At 42.1% G+C, this 15031-nt stretch overlaps 1 protein-coding gene across 3 annotated transcripts in view; it reads left to right on the top strand.

The window, feature by feature from the left end:
- The window catches only part of NPHP4 (nephrocystin 4), a 323852-nt gene that overhangs the window by 193125 nt on the left and 115696 nt on the right, over nucleotides 1-15031 (top strand). For all 3 annotated transcript variants that reach the window (XM_040429459.1, XM_040429453.1, XM_040429446.1), the window contains exons 16-17: nucleotides 1264-1448; nucleotides 6207-6367. In XM_040429459.1, coding sequence (XP_040285393.1) covers nucleotides 1264-1448; nucleotides 6207-6367 — 346 coding nt within the window. The remainder of the gene's footprint in view (nucleotides 1-1263; nucleotides 1449-6206; nucleotides 6368-15031) is intronic.

The following is a 15031-nucleotide window of genomic DNA, read 5'->3' as shown; positions in this document are numbered from 1 at the left end:
TGGTTAGACAGAGGGGACTGTCTCTTTTGCTCCATCACCCCTCCGCAACATGATAGCAGGCTAGCTAATGGTTGTCTTGGCAGCCAGGGACCTAACAATGACCTTCATTTCTGCCTTGTACACATCAGTATTAGACCCTGCAAGAGTCCGTGTGTAATAGTATGCCCGACAAACATTATACACTGCAATACAGAAGTATTGCAGTGTATTGTATAATCGATCAAGCTCATAGAAGTTCAAGTCCCCAAGTGAGACTAAATTAGGTATTAATGAAAGAAAAAAATACAATATAAGGGGAAAAAAGGTGCATGTAATTGGTATCTTTTCAGCTCTCTTACGTATTGTTATTGTCCATATTGCCTCCTTTGCTGGTTTCATTTATTTTTCCATCGCATTATACACTGTTTGTTTCCATGGTTACGACCACCTTGTAATCCATTAGCATGGTCATGCTTTTAGACTGTAGGAAAAAGCTCCAGAGAGCCGGCCAGAGAGGCCGGCCCCTTCTCCTATAGTGTGCAAGCGACGCTGTATTACAGGGTGTTCGTAACTATAGAAACGAGCAGTGTATAATGTGATGGAAAAATGAATCAAGCCAGCAAAGGAGGCAATATGGACAATCACAATATATTAGTAAGTGCCTTGTATTAAAGGGGTTATCCGGTAATTTAATATTGAGTTCCTCAGGACAGATCGTCAATATCAGACCAGCGGGGGTCCAAAACCCAGGACCCCCACAGATCAGCTGTTAGAAGGGGTTGGGTGCTGTGAGTGCCACAGCCTCTTCCGATGCCATGTGACATCACCGTACATCGATCACATGGCCTAGTTGCAGTTCAGCCGCATTCAAGTCAATGGGGCTGAGCTGCAATACCAAGCACTGCCACTATACAATATATGGCGCTGTGCTTGGAAATCTGCCGAGAACCCGCAGCACTCACCAGAGCTCTGTAAAAATAAAAAAACTTTGGCTGTCAGATTATGGCAACATATATAAAAAAAAAAAATAATGTTTTTAACCACTGTCCTTTGACAGCAGACACTGCAGATCTCCAGTCTGCAGCACATCTTTTGGCGTTGCTGCAGGAACGCTCCCGCTCCTGTAATCTAGCAGGAGCCGATCAGGTGCCTGACTGTCAGAAGTGGTTTAGCACTAGTTCGGGCTTCTCTTTTGCAGCCTACCTAGTGAATAGAGGAGGCAGCATTGCACCTTTTGAACTGTGCTGTGTGGATTGTAGACGTCTAATCTTCTTATCTTTATAGCGTCCAGGAAGATTTTTCAGCCATTTGGCCCCAAACCATTTACTTCACCTTCCAGTTTTACCGCTTTCAGCCGGTGACAACCCCTCGTCTGCAGCTTGTCCAGAGTCATTCCACTACCAAGTCACGTTCTGAGACACCAGCCCGTCTCTTAGTTCAAATTAACAGAGATGGCTCATTAAACCCAGGTAAGTGTGACCGCATCGTCTTTATGTTCTGAAGGCTGAATCTCTTATTATTTAACCCTGACCTGTCAGTCTGGTTGTGCTCAGGCTAACGTCACCAATAGAACATTTTTTATGAGTACATTAAACCCTCTTTACTGAAGCACAGACGAAACCTCTTAAAACCAGCCATTTATTTTAATTGCTGCATGTAATACTATGTTTGTCCTGTAGTGGCCACTCCAGGGTAAAATGAGCAGCCAATTACGTCCCCTTTACTTAAAGAATTGTCCCAACTAGGCAATCCATTCTTTAACCCCCTTCCTGGTCAGTGACGTATTATTACGTTGCTGAGTGCATGTGTGTCAGCGACATAATAGTGTGGCATAGTGATGGCACAGGCTCAGGAGCTAGTCCCATGCCATTGCTTGCAGGTGCCATCTGTAGTATACAGCTAGCGCCCCCAGCTGTCACTTCTGGGTCAGAGATAACCCGAATCCCGGCAGTTTAACTCCTCAGATGCTGCAGACAATAGCGACTGCTGCATCTGATTGGCACCCCGTGAATGCAGTCATGGGGCACCAAGACCAAGTTGTTGTCATGGTAGTCCAGGGCCTTCTGAGGGCCCGCTGCTGGCAGGATATGATAGGGTGCTTGTAAAAATCTCCATACACTGTAATACAGTATTACAAATTTGTAAAGTACAAGTGATTAAATTATCACAGTATACTATATATATATATATATATATATATATATATATAAAACACAATTAGCAGTGCCATGTCTGAAATATTTATCATGTAAAAAGAAAAGTCCAAACAGTGCACGCGATAGTTGTGGATCGTAATTAAATCCAGGTTGGCCAGTGGGCAAATATTCCCGGGAACGATGCTCGGATTGCTGTGACTAAACTAGTAACCTCTGTAGACAGAAGAATCCGGCATCACAGATAAAACCTTCAATTAATTTCTTTGTTTTAACAGTGCATCGATCTCTTAGGTGTGTCTGATAAACCACATTCTTATTCAAAGCGTAATTTTACAGAGGTTCTCTGGGCTTTCTTGAAATGCTTGCAGTGTTCTGATCTGTTGTGGGAACATAGTCTGCTGAGTACTTACCCATCTGACGTGCCGCCAGTACCATCACCATCACCTCTGCTGCTCTTTCATTGGTAGCAGGCTCTTGTGCTCATGTCCCGACTGGATGTGTTCCTGAATCCTCCTGTTCACCTGCGTATGCTGAATAGGCAGCTGAACATGAAGACTTAGAAGCACATCCGATTGGGACCTGAGAGGTAGAGCCAGCATCCAGTCCCGGTGGTCACATGAGCGCAGTGGAGATCTCGGATGGAGGGGTAAGTACTGAGCAGACAATCCTCCCTCCACAGGTCAGCAAACAGCAAGAATTTAGAACCCCTTAAAAAATATCATGTTATTTATCATGTGTGGTAAATGCCAAAGCCAAAATTGTCTTTTTTTTTTTTATCACTTTGCCTCCCCCACCCAAAAAAACAACATCTCGGAAGTGCTTCCCTGGGCTTTGGGGTCCATGTATCTGCACTGCAAAAGATAGGACATGTCCTATCTTTTGCCATATGTTGCAGATCTCTGATCCATTGAGGGCAATTTGCGGTCCGCAGCATGGGTGGGCACGGATGGCTTACGCTTGTGTGAATGAGCCCTGTCCCGCAGAGTAAGCTTGTCATCTCCTTTTTTCAAACACATCTTTCTTTAACCCTTTCATGACCAAAGGTCATTGATGCCCCAGTGTCCAGGTCAAAATTTACAAATCTGACATGCGTCACTTTAAGTGGTAATAGCTTTGGAACACTTTTACTTATCCACGCCATTCTGAGATTGTTTTCTCGTGACACATTGTACTTCATGACAGTCATAAATTTGAGTCAATATATATCACCTTTATTTATGAAAAAATCCCAAATTTACCAAAAATAAATAAAAATTAGCAATTTTCTAAATTTCAATTTCTCTGCTTCTAAAACAGAAAGTGATACCTCATAAAATATTTATTACATAACATTCCCCATATGTCTACTTTATGTTGGCATCATTTTGGAAATGTTATTTTATTTTTTTAGGACGTTACAAGGCTTAGAAGTTTAGAAGCAATTCTTAAAATTTTTAAGAAAATTTCCAAAACCCACTTTTTAAGGACTAGTTCAGGTCTGAAGTCACTTTGTGGGGCCTATATAGTAGATACCCCCATAAATGACCCCATTGTAGAAACTAGACCCCTCAAGTTACTTAAAACCAATTTTACAAACGTTATTAACCCTTTAGGTGTTCCACAAGAATTAAAGGAAAATGGAGAGGAAATTTCTAAATTTCACTTTTTTAGCAGATTTTCTATTTTATTACATTTTTTTCTTTAACACATTAAGAATTAACAGCCAAACAAAACTCAATATTTATTACTCTGATTCTGCGGTTTACAGAAACACCCAACATGTGGTCGTAAACTGATGTAAGGGCGCACGGCAGGGCGCAGAAGGAAAGGAACACCGTATGGTTTTTGGAAGGCAGATTTTGCTGGATTGGTTTTCTGAACGCCATATGTTTTTTATTTTTCTACCGATCGTCTTGTGCAGGGGCTCATTTTTTGAAGAAAGAGTTGAGGTTTTTATTGGTACCATTTTTGGGTACATAGGATTTTTTGATCATTCATTATTACACTTTATGGGACAAGGTGGCCAAAAAATTGGCTGTTTTGGAACCTTTTTTTTTTTTTTTTTTTTTTACAGCGTTCATCTGAGGGGTTAGGTCTTGTGACAGTTTTATAGAGCAGATCGTTACGGACGTGGCAATACCTAATATGTATACTTTTTCTTATTTATTTAAGTTTTACACAATAATAGCATTTCTGAAACCAAAAAAATGATGTTTTAGTGTCTCTATAGTCTGAGAGCCATAGCTTTTTTATTTTTTGGGCGATTGTCTTAAATATGGGCTTTTTTTTGCGGGATGAGGTAACGGTTTGATTGGTACTATTTTGGGGTATATACGCCTTTTTTGATCGCTTGCTGTTGCACTTTTTGTGATGTAAGGTGACAAAAATGGCTTATTTTTTTACACCGTTTTTATTTTTTATGGTGTTTATTGGACGGGGTTGATGATGTGATATATTTATGGAGATGGTCGCTACGGACGCGGTGACACCTAATATGTGTGGTTTTTGTTAGTTTTTTTGTGTTTTTTTTTTATAGGAAAAGGATTTTTTTTTTTTACATTTTTATTTATTTATTTTTACTTTTATTATTTTCAATTTTTTTTTTATCAGTACCCTCTTGGATCTTGAAGATCCAGTGGGGCTGATGGTTGTACTATACTTTGCAATGCTTTTGCATTGCAAAGTATAATACAATCAGATGCCTGTAGGTGGCAGCACCGGACGCCTATGCCATGGCAACCGGACGCCTTTGCAAAGCGTCCGGTTGCCATGGCAACCATCGGGCGCTGCAATCGCAGCAGCCCTGATGGTTGAGAGAGAGGGAGCCCCCTCCCTCTATTAACCCCATGGATGCCGCTACTGCGGCATCTATGCGGTTACAGCAGTGTCAGCATAGAGCTGACACACGCTGCTGATGGCGGCGGCTCAGGAATGGAGCCGCCGCCATCACACACAGAAGGGGGACCGCATCGGGGGCAGCATTTTACTTATAACAGATCGGGGCAGGAGGGGGCGGACGCATCGGGGGCAGGGGGCAGCATTTTACTTATTACAGATGGCGGCAGGAGGGGGCGGACGCATCGGGGGCAGGGCGCAGCATTTTATTTATTACAGATCGGGGCAGGAGGGGGCGGACCGCATCGGGGGCAGGGTAAGAAGAAGGACAAGAAGGGGGCACAGATCGGGGGCTTCAGGACACATTACCGATTTCAGGCTGTGATCTGCAGAGCGCAGATCAGAGCCTGAAACCGGCATTTTAACACTGCCGCGATCCGATTGGTTAGTCTGCACAGACTAACCAATCGGATCGATTGCCGGCAAGGGGCCACTCTGATTGGCCCCTTGCTGGCATTACTAGACTGTATGCTGTCCGTGACAGCAGCAGGGCTCGGGCAGAAGCTTTAATCCAAGCGCTTTGCAGCGCTTGGATTAAAGAGCTGGCTTGACGTCTATACACGTGATAGCTGCACGGGGTATGTGCAGCTATCACGTATATATACAGATTGCGGTCGTGAAGAGGTTAAACACTGTACAAATAAAGCCGTAAAAATAATTTCCTAGTTTTTTTCACACCGTGTACCCAAAATATGTTTTTAAAGCGATGCAATGCATTTAATGTACTCCAAAATAGTGCCATTAAAAAATGCAACTTGTCCTTCGTAATACACACTGTCTTAACACAATGTCAATGGGAAACTAAAAATGTTATGGCTTTTTGAAATTCAAACATAAAAACAAACAAAATTGCCGTTTCTCACTTCCCAGTGTGATACCAACTCTGTCCACTACACCCTGGATGGAGCTGTGGAGTTCTGGCACTGGAGCTACACCGGAAAAGCTGATTGGTGGGGGTGTGGGTTGTCTGACCCCTTCGAGCAGATATCCTGAGGGATAAGCCATCAGTATCAAAATCCTGGACAACCTTTTTTTACGTACCAAAGCAGGCTGTGTCCTTATAGGGGCTTTCTCAGACTTTTATACTGATGATCTATTTTATTTATAATGGTAAATAATAGGTGAATTTTGACCAACAGTTCTTCACAACACGTGGGCTGTTATTCTGATTTCATACTGTTTATATGCTACTTATAGGGTCACCTGGATATCAGTTGAAATACCCAGTAGAGCCTGGATTCCTCAAGCCGGGAGAGCAAAGATGGTTTCTACGTTATTTGGCTCTTCAAACCCTTCAGGTTGACATTTGGGATGGGGAGTCCCTGCTTCTTATTGGATCTGCTGCTGTAGAGATGAAGGTATGTGATCCTTTCCAGTCAACCACCAGTGATGCAGTAGATGTTGCTGTGCTTGGTCTAGCCCCTTGCTGTGTATGTCCAGCTAAAGTCAAGGAAGGAGCTGAGGAGCAAGGATGGGACCTGACAACTGTACACAGCAAATTTGTAGGAGCAGTCAGGCCGTAACATTTCCCATTCTAAGCTAGGGACTAGGGATGAGCGAATCGACTTCGGGTAGATTCGCATAAAACTTTGTTAGAATACTGTACGGAGCGAGCGCTCCGTACAGTATTAGAATATATTGGCTCCGATAAGCCGAAGTCATTACTTCGCAAAGTCTCGCGAAACTTCGGGTAATAACTTAGTAAATTAATTTCTACTGTAAAAAACCTTGCTACCAAACTCTGGTTGGATTCCGGGTTCGGTAGCAAGGTTTTTTACAGTAGAAATGAATTCCAGAAGTTATTACACGAAGTCTCGCGAGACTTTATGAAGTAATAACTTCAGCTCATCGGAGCCAATATATTCTAATACTGTACAGAGCTCTCGCTCCGTACAGTATTCTAATGAAGTCTTATGCGAATCGACTTCGGATGAAGGATTCGAAGTCGATTTGCTCATCCCTACTGAGGACTTATCTTCAGGATAAGTAATCAATATCAGATCAGCAGGGGTCCCAGGTGAATGACACTGCACCACTATTGCAACGGAGGCAACGCACAGGTAATTTTGAAGAGAAAGCAGTGCTCATATTTCGTGCCGCGACCCCTACCAACAGCTGATCAGTGGGGGTGCCAAGAGCCAGACCCATGCATGCCAATCTGATATTGATGTATTGATGATCCTTTTTGTTTTTTTGTTTTGTTTTTTTACATACACTTTTAAAACGTGGATCTCTTTAAATGGGTTCTCAAGGACTACTCTTTATTTGTAGTAACAATGCAGTAGTGATCATCTAATCACGGTGGGTCCAGCTTCTGGAACCTCCAGTGATCAGCTGTTATTCTCAGGAAGCCAGCTATACATATTGAATAAATATGCCAGAGCTGGAGATGCTGATATGTCGACACCCCTCTATGATGTATATAGCGGCCAACAGGCCATATGAAAAAGTCTTCTCTTTAAGGGGTTTTCCAGGAATTCAATGTTGATGGTCTATGGGCCTTCATTATCTGATTGGTGGGGGTCCAACTCCTGGCATGCCTGCTGATCCGATGTTTGAAGAGTCTGTCATGCTTCGGTGATTGCTGCTATCTTCTTACAGCATACCAAACACAGCGCCCTACATCGTATAGTGGCTGGGCTTGGTAGTGCAGTCCATACTCTTTCACATGAATGGGACAGAGCTGCCAAGTGACCGATGAGCATAACGTTGCTGGTCTAGGAAGAGGCTGCAACATTCACTACAGCACTGCGAACCTCTTTCAAACAGCTGAGCGCCAGGGGTGGCGGGAGTCAGACCCCCAAAAATCTGATACTGATGACCTATCCTAAAGATTATACTCCTGGAAAACCAAGGGCAAGTGTCTGTACTTTCTCCACAAAAATAATGAAATCCTTGCCCTTAAATCCATTGTAGTGTATTGTGTTCCTGGACGTATATTAATTCCTTTTTTTAACTGTCTGTTGCTGGATCTCTTATACCTCTATATGTACCGACATAATTGAATCCTATGAATCCTTTTGTAAGTAAGAAAAATGAAAGATACCCGAGGAAAGCAGCCTCCTTTATTGATACGTAACTCAATTCCTCGCCGTACGGTTCGCAGGTTTTGTGCAGATCTGTTACCTTTCTTATTACTTTCATATAGTTGGAAGTGGCGAGGAAAAGACAGTTTTATTGATATAAAAAAGAGACATAGCTGGGAGGATAAACAGGGAGCTCTCCTACCTGCAAATAATGGAGCAATTCACAGTGAATTTAGATTTCTTTCCCATAAGGAGTATAGCATAGCATGCTGGTACTGACCTGCGACAGAAGCATGAACTGACCTATGCTATGTACGTACGTTCCTGTATAGGATGTACGCACCTATATACTATGCGTGCACCAATATTGTATCTATATCAGATGAGGGTGACTGTGTATAGTGTGCATTTACTTGCAAAGCATGTATGTACTTACATAAGAAGCATGTATGTACCTGTGTAACATACCGTACATGTACTGTATGTATCTTTATTGCATGTGTGGACATATGTATATACTGTTCATATATGTGCCTATATAGGATATGAATAAAATGAATATATATATATATATCCTTTCACAGCAGTGATCTGTGTACCTATATAATGTGCATGTATGTACCTATATGGGATGTATGCACCTACAGTATATAGAATGCATCTATATATGTATATAGGATGCACAGTATGTATCTATATCGAATGTATTTACCTATACTATATATATATATATATATATATATATATATATAGACAGTATATAGGATGTATCTACAATATGAATGTATATACTTCTATAGTAATAGTATCATACCTGAAGCTCCCTACATTTTGAAAGCCCACAGCCCCTAACCTGTCCTGTGTATGCACTGTACCTGTGTAGCATGCCTGTATGTAGCTACATAGTGCAAGGAAATCACTGCAGCTCTCACCTGCATCTCCCAATGGAGCATGGAAAATCAGACCTGGACACAGTCAGATGCAGAGTTCAATGAAAAAAAGGAGAATCCAGCTCCACGTACAATAAACTTAGCTGTGGCGCGTTTCGGGCTATAACATCTTTAGTCCTTCATCAAGACATGATTGATGAAGGGCTAAAGATGTTATAGTCCAAAACGCGTCACAGCTAATTTTGTCCATTTTTGATGTCTGGATTTTAATGAAAGCCGATTAAAGTTTATTGTACGAGGAGCTGGATTCTCCTTTTTTTCATTGAATGTAGCTACATAGGATATACACTATGGGGGAGATTTATCAAACTGGTGTTAAGGAAAACTGTCTTAGTTGCCCATAGCAACCAATCAGCTGCCACCTTTCATTATCCAAGGGAGCTGTGCAAAATAAAAGGTATCTTATTGGTTGCTATGGGCAACTAAGCCAGTTCTACTTTACACCAGTTTTGATAAATGTACCCCTATGTGCCTATATAATACCCATGTATACCTACAGTATATAGGATGTATGCACCTACAGTATATGTTGATGCCCAGTATGTAGTCTATAGAATGCATGTATATACCCATATAGGATGTGTGTACCTAGAGTATATAGAATGACTAAGTGCCTGTGCAGCGTGTGTGTGTGTGTGTGTATATATATATATATACTTTTACAGCAGGGGTAATGTAACCTGATGTTCACTACCAGTTGCAGGATTATAGCCCCTCGCATGTTCTGTCACATGTTGGTTGGGCACCACTTATAGATAGGATGTGTAGCTGTGTAGCATGCATGTAGAGATATATATGAGATGTATATATCTATATAGAATGAATGTATGTACCTATGGCTGCCTTAGAACATCATCTAACAGCAGGTCTTCTTGGTATCCAGTGGTTAGTATCTATCAAAAATGGAAGAGTGGACAAATAGTGAACCAACAAAAGAGTCATGGGCCCATTGATACTACCTACCTTAACATTTAGCGCACCAAGTACCCACCTTCATACCAGAAACAGTTCGGTGGTCACTTGGCCTTCGAATTCCCCAGATCTCAGTTTGTGGGGTTCTGGAAAAACATGTCTGATCCATGAAGGCTGCACACCACAACTTACAGGACTGAAGGGGTTTTACTTTCTCCTTATTTCCAGAAATGTTGTGGAAACAGCATTGTGTGTCACTTACTAATATATTATTAGCTGATCAGCTGCGATTTCTTCTGTGGTGCCCCCTTCTCCATGGACTGCATGGCACACCCATCCTAAAGAAGGCCTCTGATGGAGGGGCATGTGTCAAGAAATGTTCTTTTGACCATTCAAACTGCACATGCGCTAGTGTCCCATGCACAGTCATTTTTAATGGAGGCCGCTGATGGACGTGTCTGGTCACGGGCCCCTCCATCAGCGGCCATCCTTCACAGAAGAAGAAATCACCGCTGTGGCGGCACAAGCTGAACTAAATGTTATGGCTGATCAGTGTATGTACATACATTTAGACAAAAAACGTTCCGTATTGCTCAGTTGTGTTTCTGCACCTTCTGCCCTGGATACAAACATCCATATGAATAAGGAGTGTGATCATATTGTGCCTGTTAGGTGTCATATAGCATGTCATAACCACATGTGAGTAGTGGGAGGGTCAAGCACACATTACATATGAAATCCTGTTCACAGCCATTCATGGCGCCGATCCCACCGTCTGTCCTCAAACCACCCTCGAAATGATGTCGTCACTCCTGCAAAATATGGCTGAACATAATTCCCTCAAATGGACTTTTTATCAATGCTAAATCATTTAACGTTAGACTTTCCTTACTAAATTGCTCTTGTTAAAATGCTTACTAAGTCATTTGTATTTCTAACCTTTTATCCAGATTAAATTGCAGGAATATGGTAATGAACCATACCAGCCAACTAGCATCACATTAATACCTTCTGTAGAGGACTGGTCCTGCTGAAATCCTAAAGGCCCCTTTACACTACTTGATAGAGCAGGCAATTGTCGGGAAGGAAGCGTTCCTCCCCGACAATCATCTGCTCGTAGGTGGAGAAGACCCATTTACCTGCAGCGATCTCCTGCACGGAATGGGGAGGTGTGATCACTAATGCCACCACTTGTCCCCATACAGGATTATTGTTTGCTGGCAGTAGCGTGCGGTTTAGATGGCACAATATGCTGCCGGCAAACGATGATTTAGGTGTCCACACCATCTGTCATATTACCTGATCACTGAGCATTTTGCTCGTTCATCGAGTAATTGGAGGCACCTTTACACCGGCATATTATGGCTAACGAACATTGGTATGAACCATTGTTATCAATAATCTTCCCGATGTTCGGGCAGTGTAAAAGGGTCTTAAGCCCTATGGGTCAAAGCCTTCTCATGTTACTGCAATCAGAAAACCATCTGAAATCTACGGTGTGTTTTATATGGCTTGTGGCTGGGTTTACACGTAGCGGTTTTTGGAAAAATCGCACCGTGGCTGCAACGTGTATACCCAGCTGAAAGGATTTCCTCTAGCCTTGAAAGTTACTGTAATTGTGCTGTAGTAATTCCTCTTTTCTGATGTTCCAACAAGATTGGTTGAAATGCTTTTCTGGGATTTACATATTGATGGCCTATCCTTAGGATGGGTCATCAATATGAGATTGGTGGGGGTCCTACTCCTGGGACCCCCATTGATCAGCGATAAGAAGAGGCCACGGCGCTCTGCGAGCGCTTAGGCCTCTTCCTAGGCCATGTGACATCACGGCCATCGGTCACATGGCCTAGGTGCAGCTCAGTCAACTTCAAGTAAATAGGGCTAAGATACAGTACCAAGCACAGCCGCTATTCAATGGACGGCTCTGTGCTGTTAAGCTGCGAGGAGGTTGCTGCACTCACCGGAGCACTGCAGCCTCCTTGCACAGCTGATCAGCGGGGGTGCCGGGAGTTGGACCCTCACTGATCTCATATTGATGTCCTATCTTGGAGAACCGCTTTAATTTAATACTTAGTATGATCCTGAAAACTGAATGAGCTGAACGGAGCCATGTTGGTTGTTAGCCAACTTTCCCAGACAAAGATGTCAATGGCAAAGTAGAGTTTATAATGACTTTACTGAAGAGAACTCAAGGACTTGTTTTATAAGAGATTTTTTTTATTTTAGGCCAAATTGAATGAATGACTTTATATATTTTTTTACGTTAAACATACAGTACAGACCAAAAGTTTGGACACACCTTCTCATTCAAAGAGTTTTCTTTATTTTCATGACTATGAAGGCATCAAAACTATGAATTAACACATGTGGAATTATATACATAAAAAACAAGTGTGAAACAACTGAAAATATGTCATATTCTAGGTTCTTCAAAGTAGCCACCTTTTGCTTTGATTACTGCTTTGCACACTCTTGGCATTCTCTTGATGAGCTTCAAGAGGTAGTCCCCTGAAATGGTCTTCCAACAGTCTTGAAGGAGTTCCCAGAGATGCTTAGCACTTGTTGGCCCTTTTGCCTTCACTCTGCGGTCCAGCTCACCCCAAACCATCTCGATTGGGTTCAGGTCCGGTGACTGTGGAGGCCAGGTCATCTGGCGCAGCACCCCATCACTCTCCTTCATGGTCAAATAGCCCTTACTTTCAAAGTTTTCCCAATTTTTCGGCTGACTGACTGACCTTCATTTCTTAAATTAATGATTGCCACTCGTTTTTCTTTACTTAGCTGCTTTTTTCTTGCCATAATACAAATTCTAACATTCTATTCAGTAGGACTATCAGCTGTGTATCCACATGACTTCTCCTCAACGCAACTGATGGTCCCAACCCCAGTTATAAGGCAAGAAATCCCACTTATTAAAGCTGACAGGGCAAACCTGTGAAGTGAAAACCATTTCAGGGGACTACCTCTTGAAGCTCATCAAGAGAATGCCAAGAGTGTGCAAAGCAGTAATCAAAGCAAAAGGTGGCTACTTTGAAGAACCTAGAATATGACATATTTTCAGTTGTTTCACACTTGTTTGTTATGTATATAATTCCACATGTGTTAATTCATAGTTTTGATGCCTTCAGTGTGAATCTACAATTTTCATAGTCATGAAAATAAAGAAAACTCTTTGAATGAGAAGGTGTGTCCAAACTTTTGGTCTGTACTATATAATTATTATTATTTTTTTAATTTTTTTTTTGGGGTGATTTTTTTCTTAAATGTCCATGTCTCTATCTATATTTAAAATAATATCTAGAATTTAGCAGTTTTTGTACTGGCCAATAGGTCAAGACGTCTCCGTTCTGTACAGGTAACTTGGCTCCTTGGCTATACTATTTAGGCGGTGAGACAAAGGTTTGGTGGGGACACTTCCCCACACCCGTCCAGGCAAAGACCATTGTCTATCTCGTGTCTGTGGTGTACGTCTTTAGGAGATGTCAATTCATCTGTCATCTCCTCTGCTTCCGGTATTTCTCCTTCGAAGCACTAATTCTCTACTCGTATTTATCCCCTGAGGAGTCCCTATGTGGGATGAAACATGACATGTTGGGACATGAGAGAGATGGACATCCGTAGGGATTAGGCCCCTGTAAGGGAAAGGTTCCTGACTGGGTCGCCCCTAGTCAGGCGGGTGCTCTGTGTTCTGGCTAGATAGGGATGTCTTGCCCCCATCCCAACCAACTTTAGGGCTCTTTTGTAGGAGGAGCTAGTATTATGTCCCCAGAAGATCCATTCCAGCAATACAGGCCCCGCTGACTTCATTCCACTGTCTTGACACGAGGGCGGGTATCGGGCAGACACTATCTGATATACTTACTTCAGGATCCGGTAAGACCATTCCAATTAATTTACCGGGTAGTGTCTGCTTAAAGGTATTTGCATGATTGCTACGGTTTTATACCCATTTTTCACTGCTTTTGATTTGAGCATGTTTTGATGACATTATTGTTTTCACTTTTATTGGCAAAAGAGTAAAAGTTATGTTTTAGCTTATTATGCCTAGGTATTTTTGAGGATTTTGGATTTAACTTATTTTAGGCCTAGTGGCTGGTGCGAAAACTGCATGATTTTAGGATTACTTTTGAAATATAGATAGGGAAATGGAAAATTGAAAAACAAAAACACAAAAAAATCATATTTTATTAACATAAAAACTTTATTTAAACAATAACTAATTTGCTAATGACACCTTATCTTTTATAATGTCCTTTAAAGGGGTTCTTTCTTCACAGACAACCCCTGTAAAGATTGAAAGATTTGTCTGTTGAGCCCCCCAGCAGACGGACAATTTCTCAGAGGAATAGGTTGCCTTCAGCTGCTCATTTCCCCTACAGCAACATAGATGGGGGACCTCACTGTATAATGTCCATATGGGCTAATGAGGCCCCTCTAACCGCAGTGATCAGCTGTGCGCTCACTCTCTTTCCCTAGCCATTTCCAGCAGCTATCTGCTCTGGCTTATAAAGTGAGGCCCAGGCACATGGCATCTCCTGCCTCCCTCTGATTAAATATGCCTTGGGTTCTCCGGGGTTTACATAATGATATTGATAGGTCATCAATATGAGATTGGTGGGGGTCCGACTTCCGGCACCCCTGCTCCTTGAGCTGATCAGCTGTTCTTGGTATTGCAGCTCAGTCCCTTTCACTTTAATGGGGCTGTCAGTGAATGGGAACATTCTTATACCTCAGATTGGTAGGGATCTGCCCCTACCTCGGCACCGGAGCCTATGCAGTTTATGGAGCTGGAGACAGACATCTCCGTACATTGTGTAGTGGCATCTGAATTTCTATTCAAAATCTGATATCTGATATTGAGTCCTTGAATATATACATACGAAATTAAAAGATAAGTCAAAATTTTATCCGAAAAACAGAAATAATGAGTGCATAGATGCCTTTAAGAGAGGCATCTTAAATGAATTGGAAAAAATAGATGCAAAAAAGAAAAGGGGCAATCTAACCAAAAAAGAAAAAGATGCACTAAAAACGTTACAGGAAAATTCAGATATAATAATAAAACCTGCGGATAAAGGGGGGGGGGGTGGTAATTATGAATATTGAGGACTATGAAGCAGAGGTATTAAGACAG

The sequence above is a fragment of the Bufo bufo genome, chromosome 1 (assembly GCF_905171765.1).
Source record: "Bufo bufo chromosome 1, aBufBuf1.1, whole genome shotgun sequence".
NCBI lineage: Eukaryota > Metazoa > Chordata > Amphibia > Anura > Bufonidae > Bufo > Bufo bufo.
The sequence above is the reverse complement of the archived record's forward strand: the minus strand, read 5'-3'. Positions and strand labels throughout refer to the sequence as shown.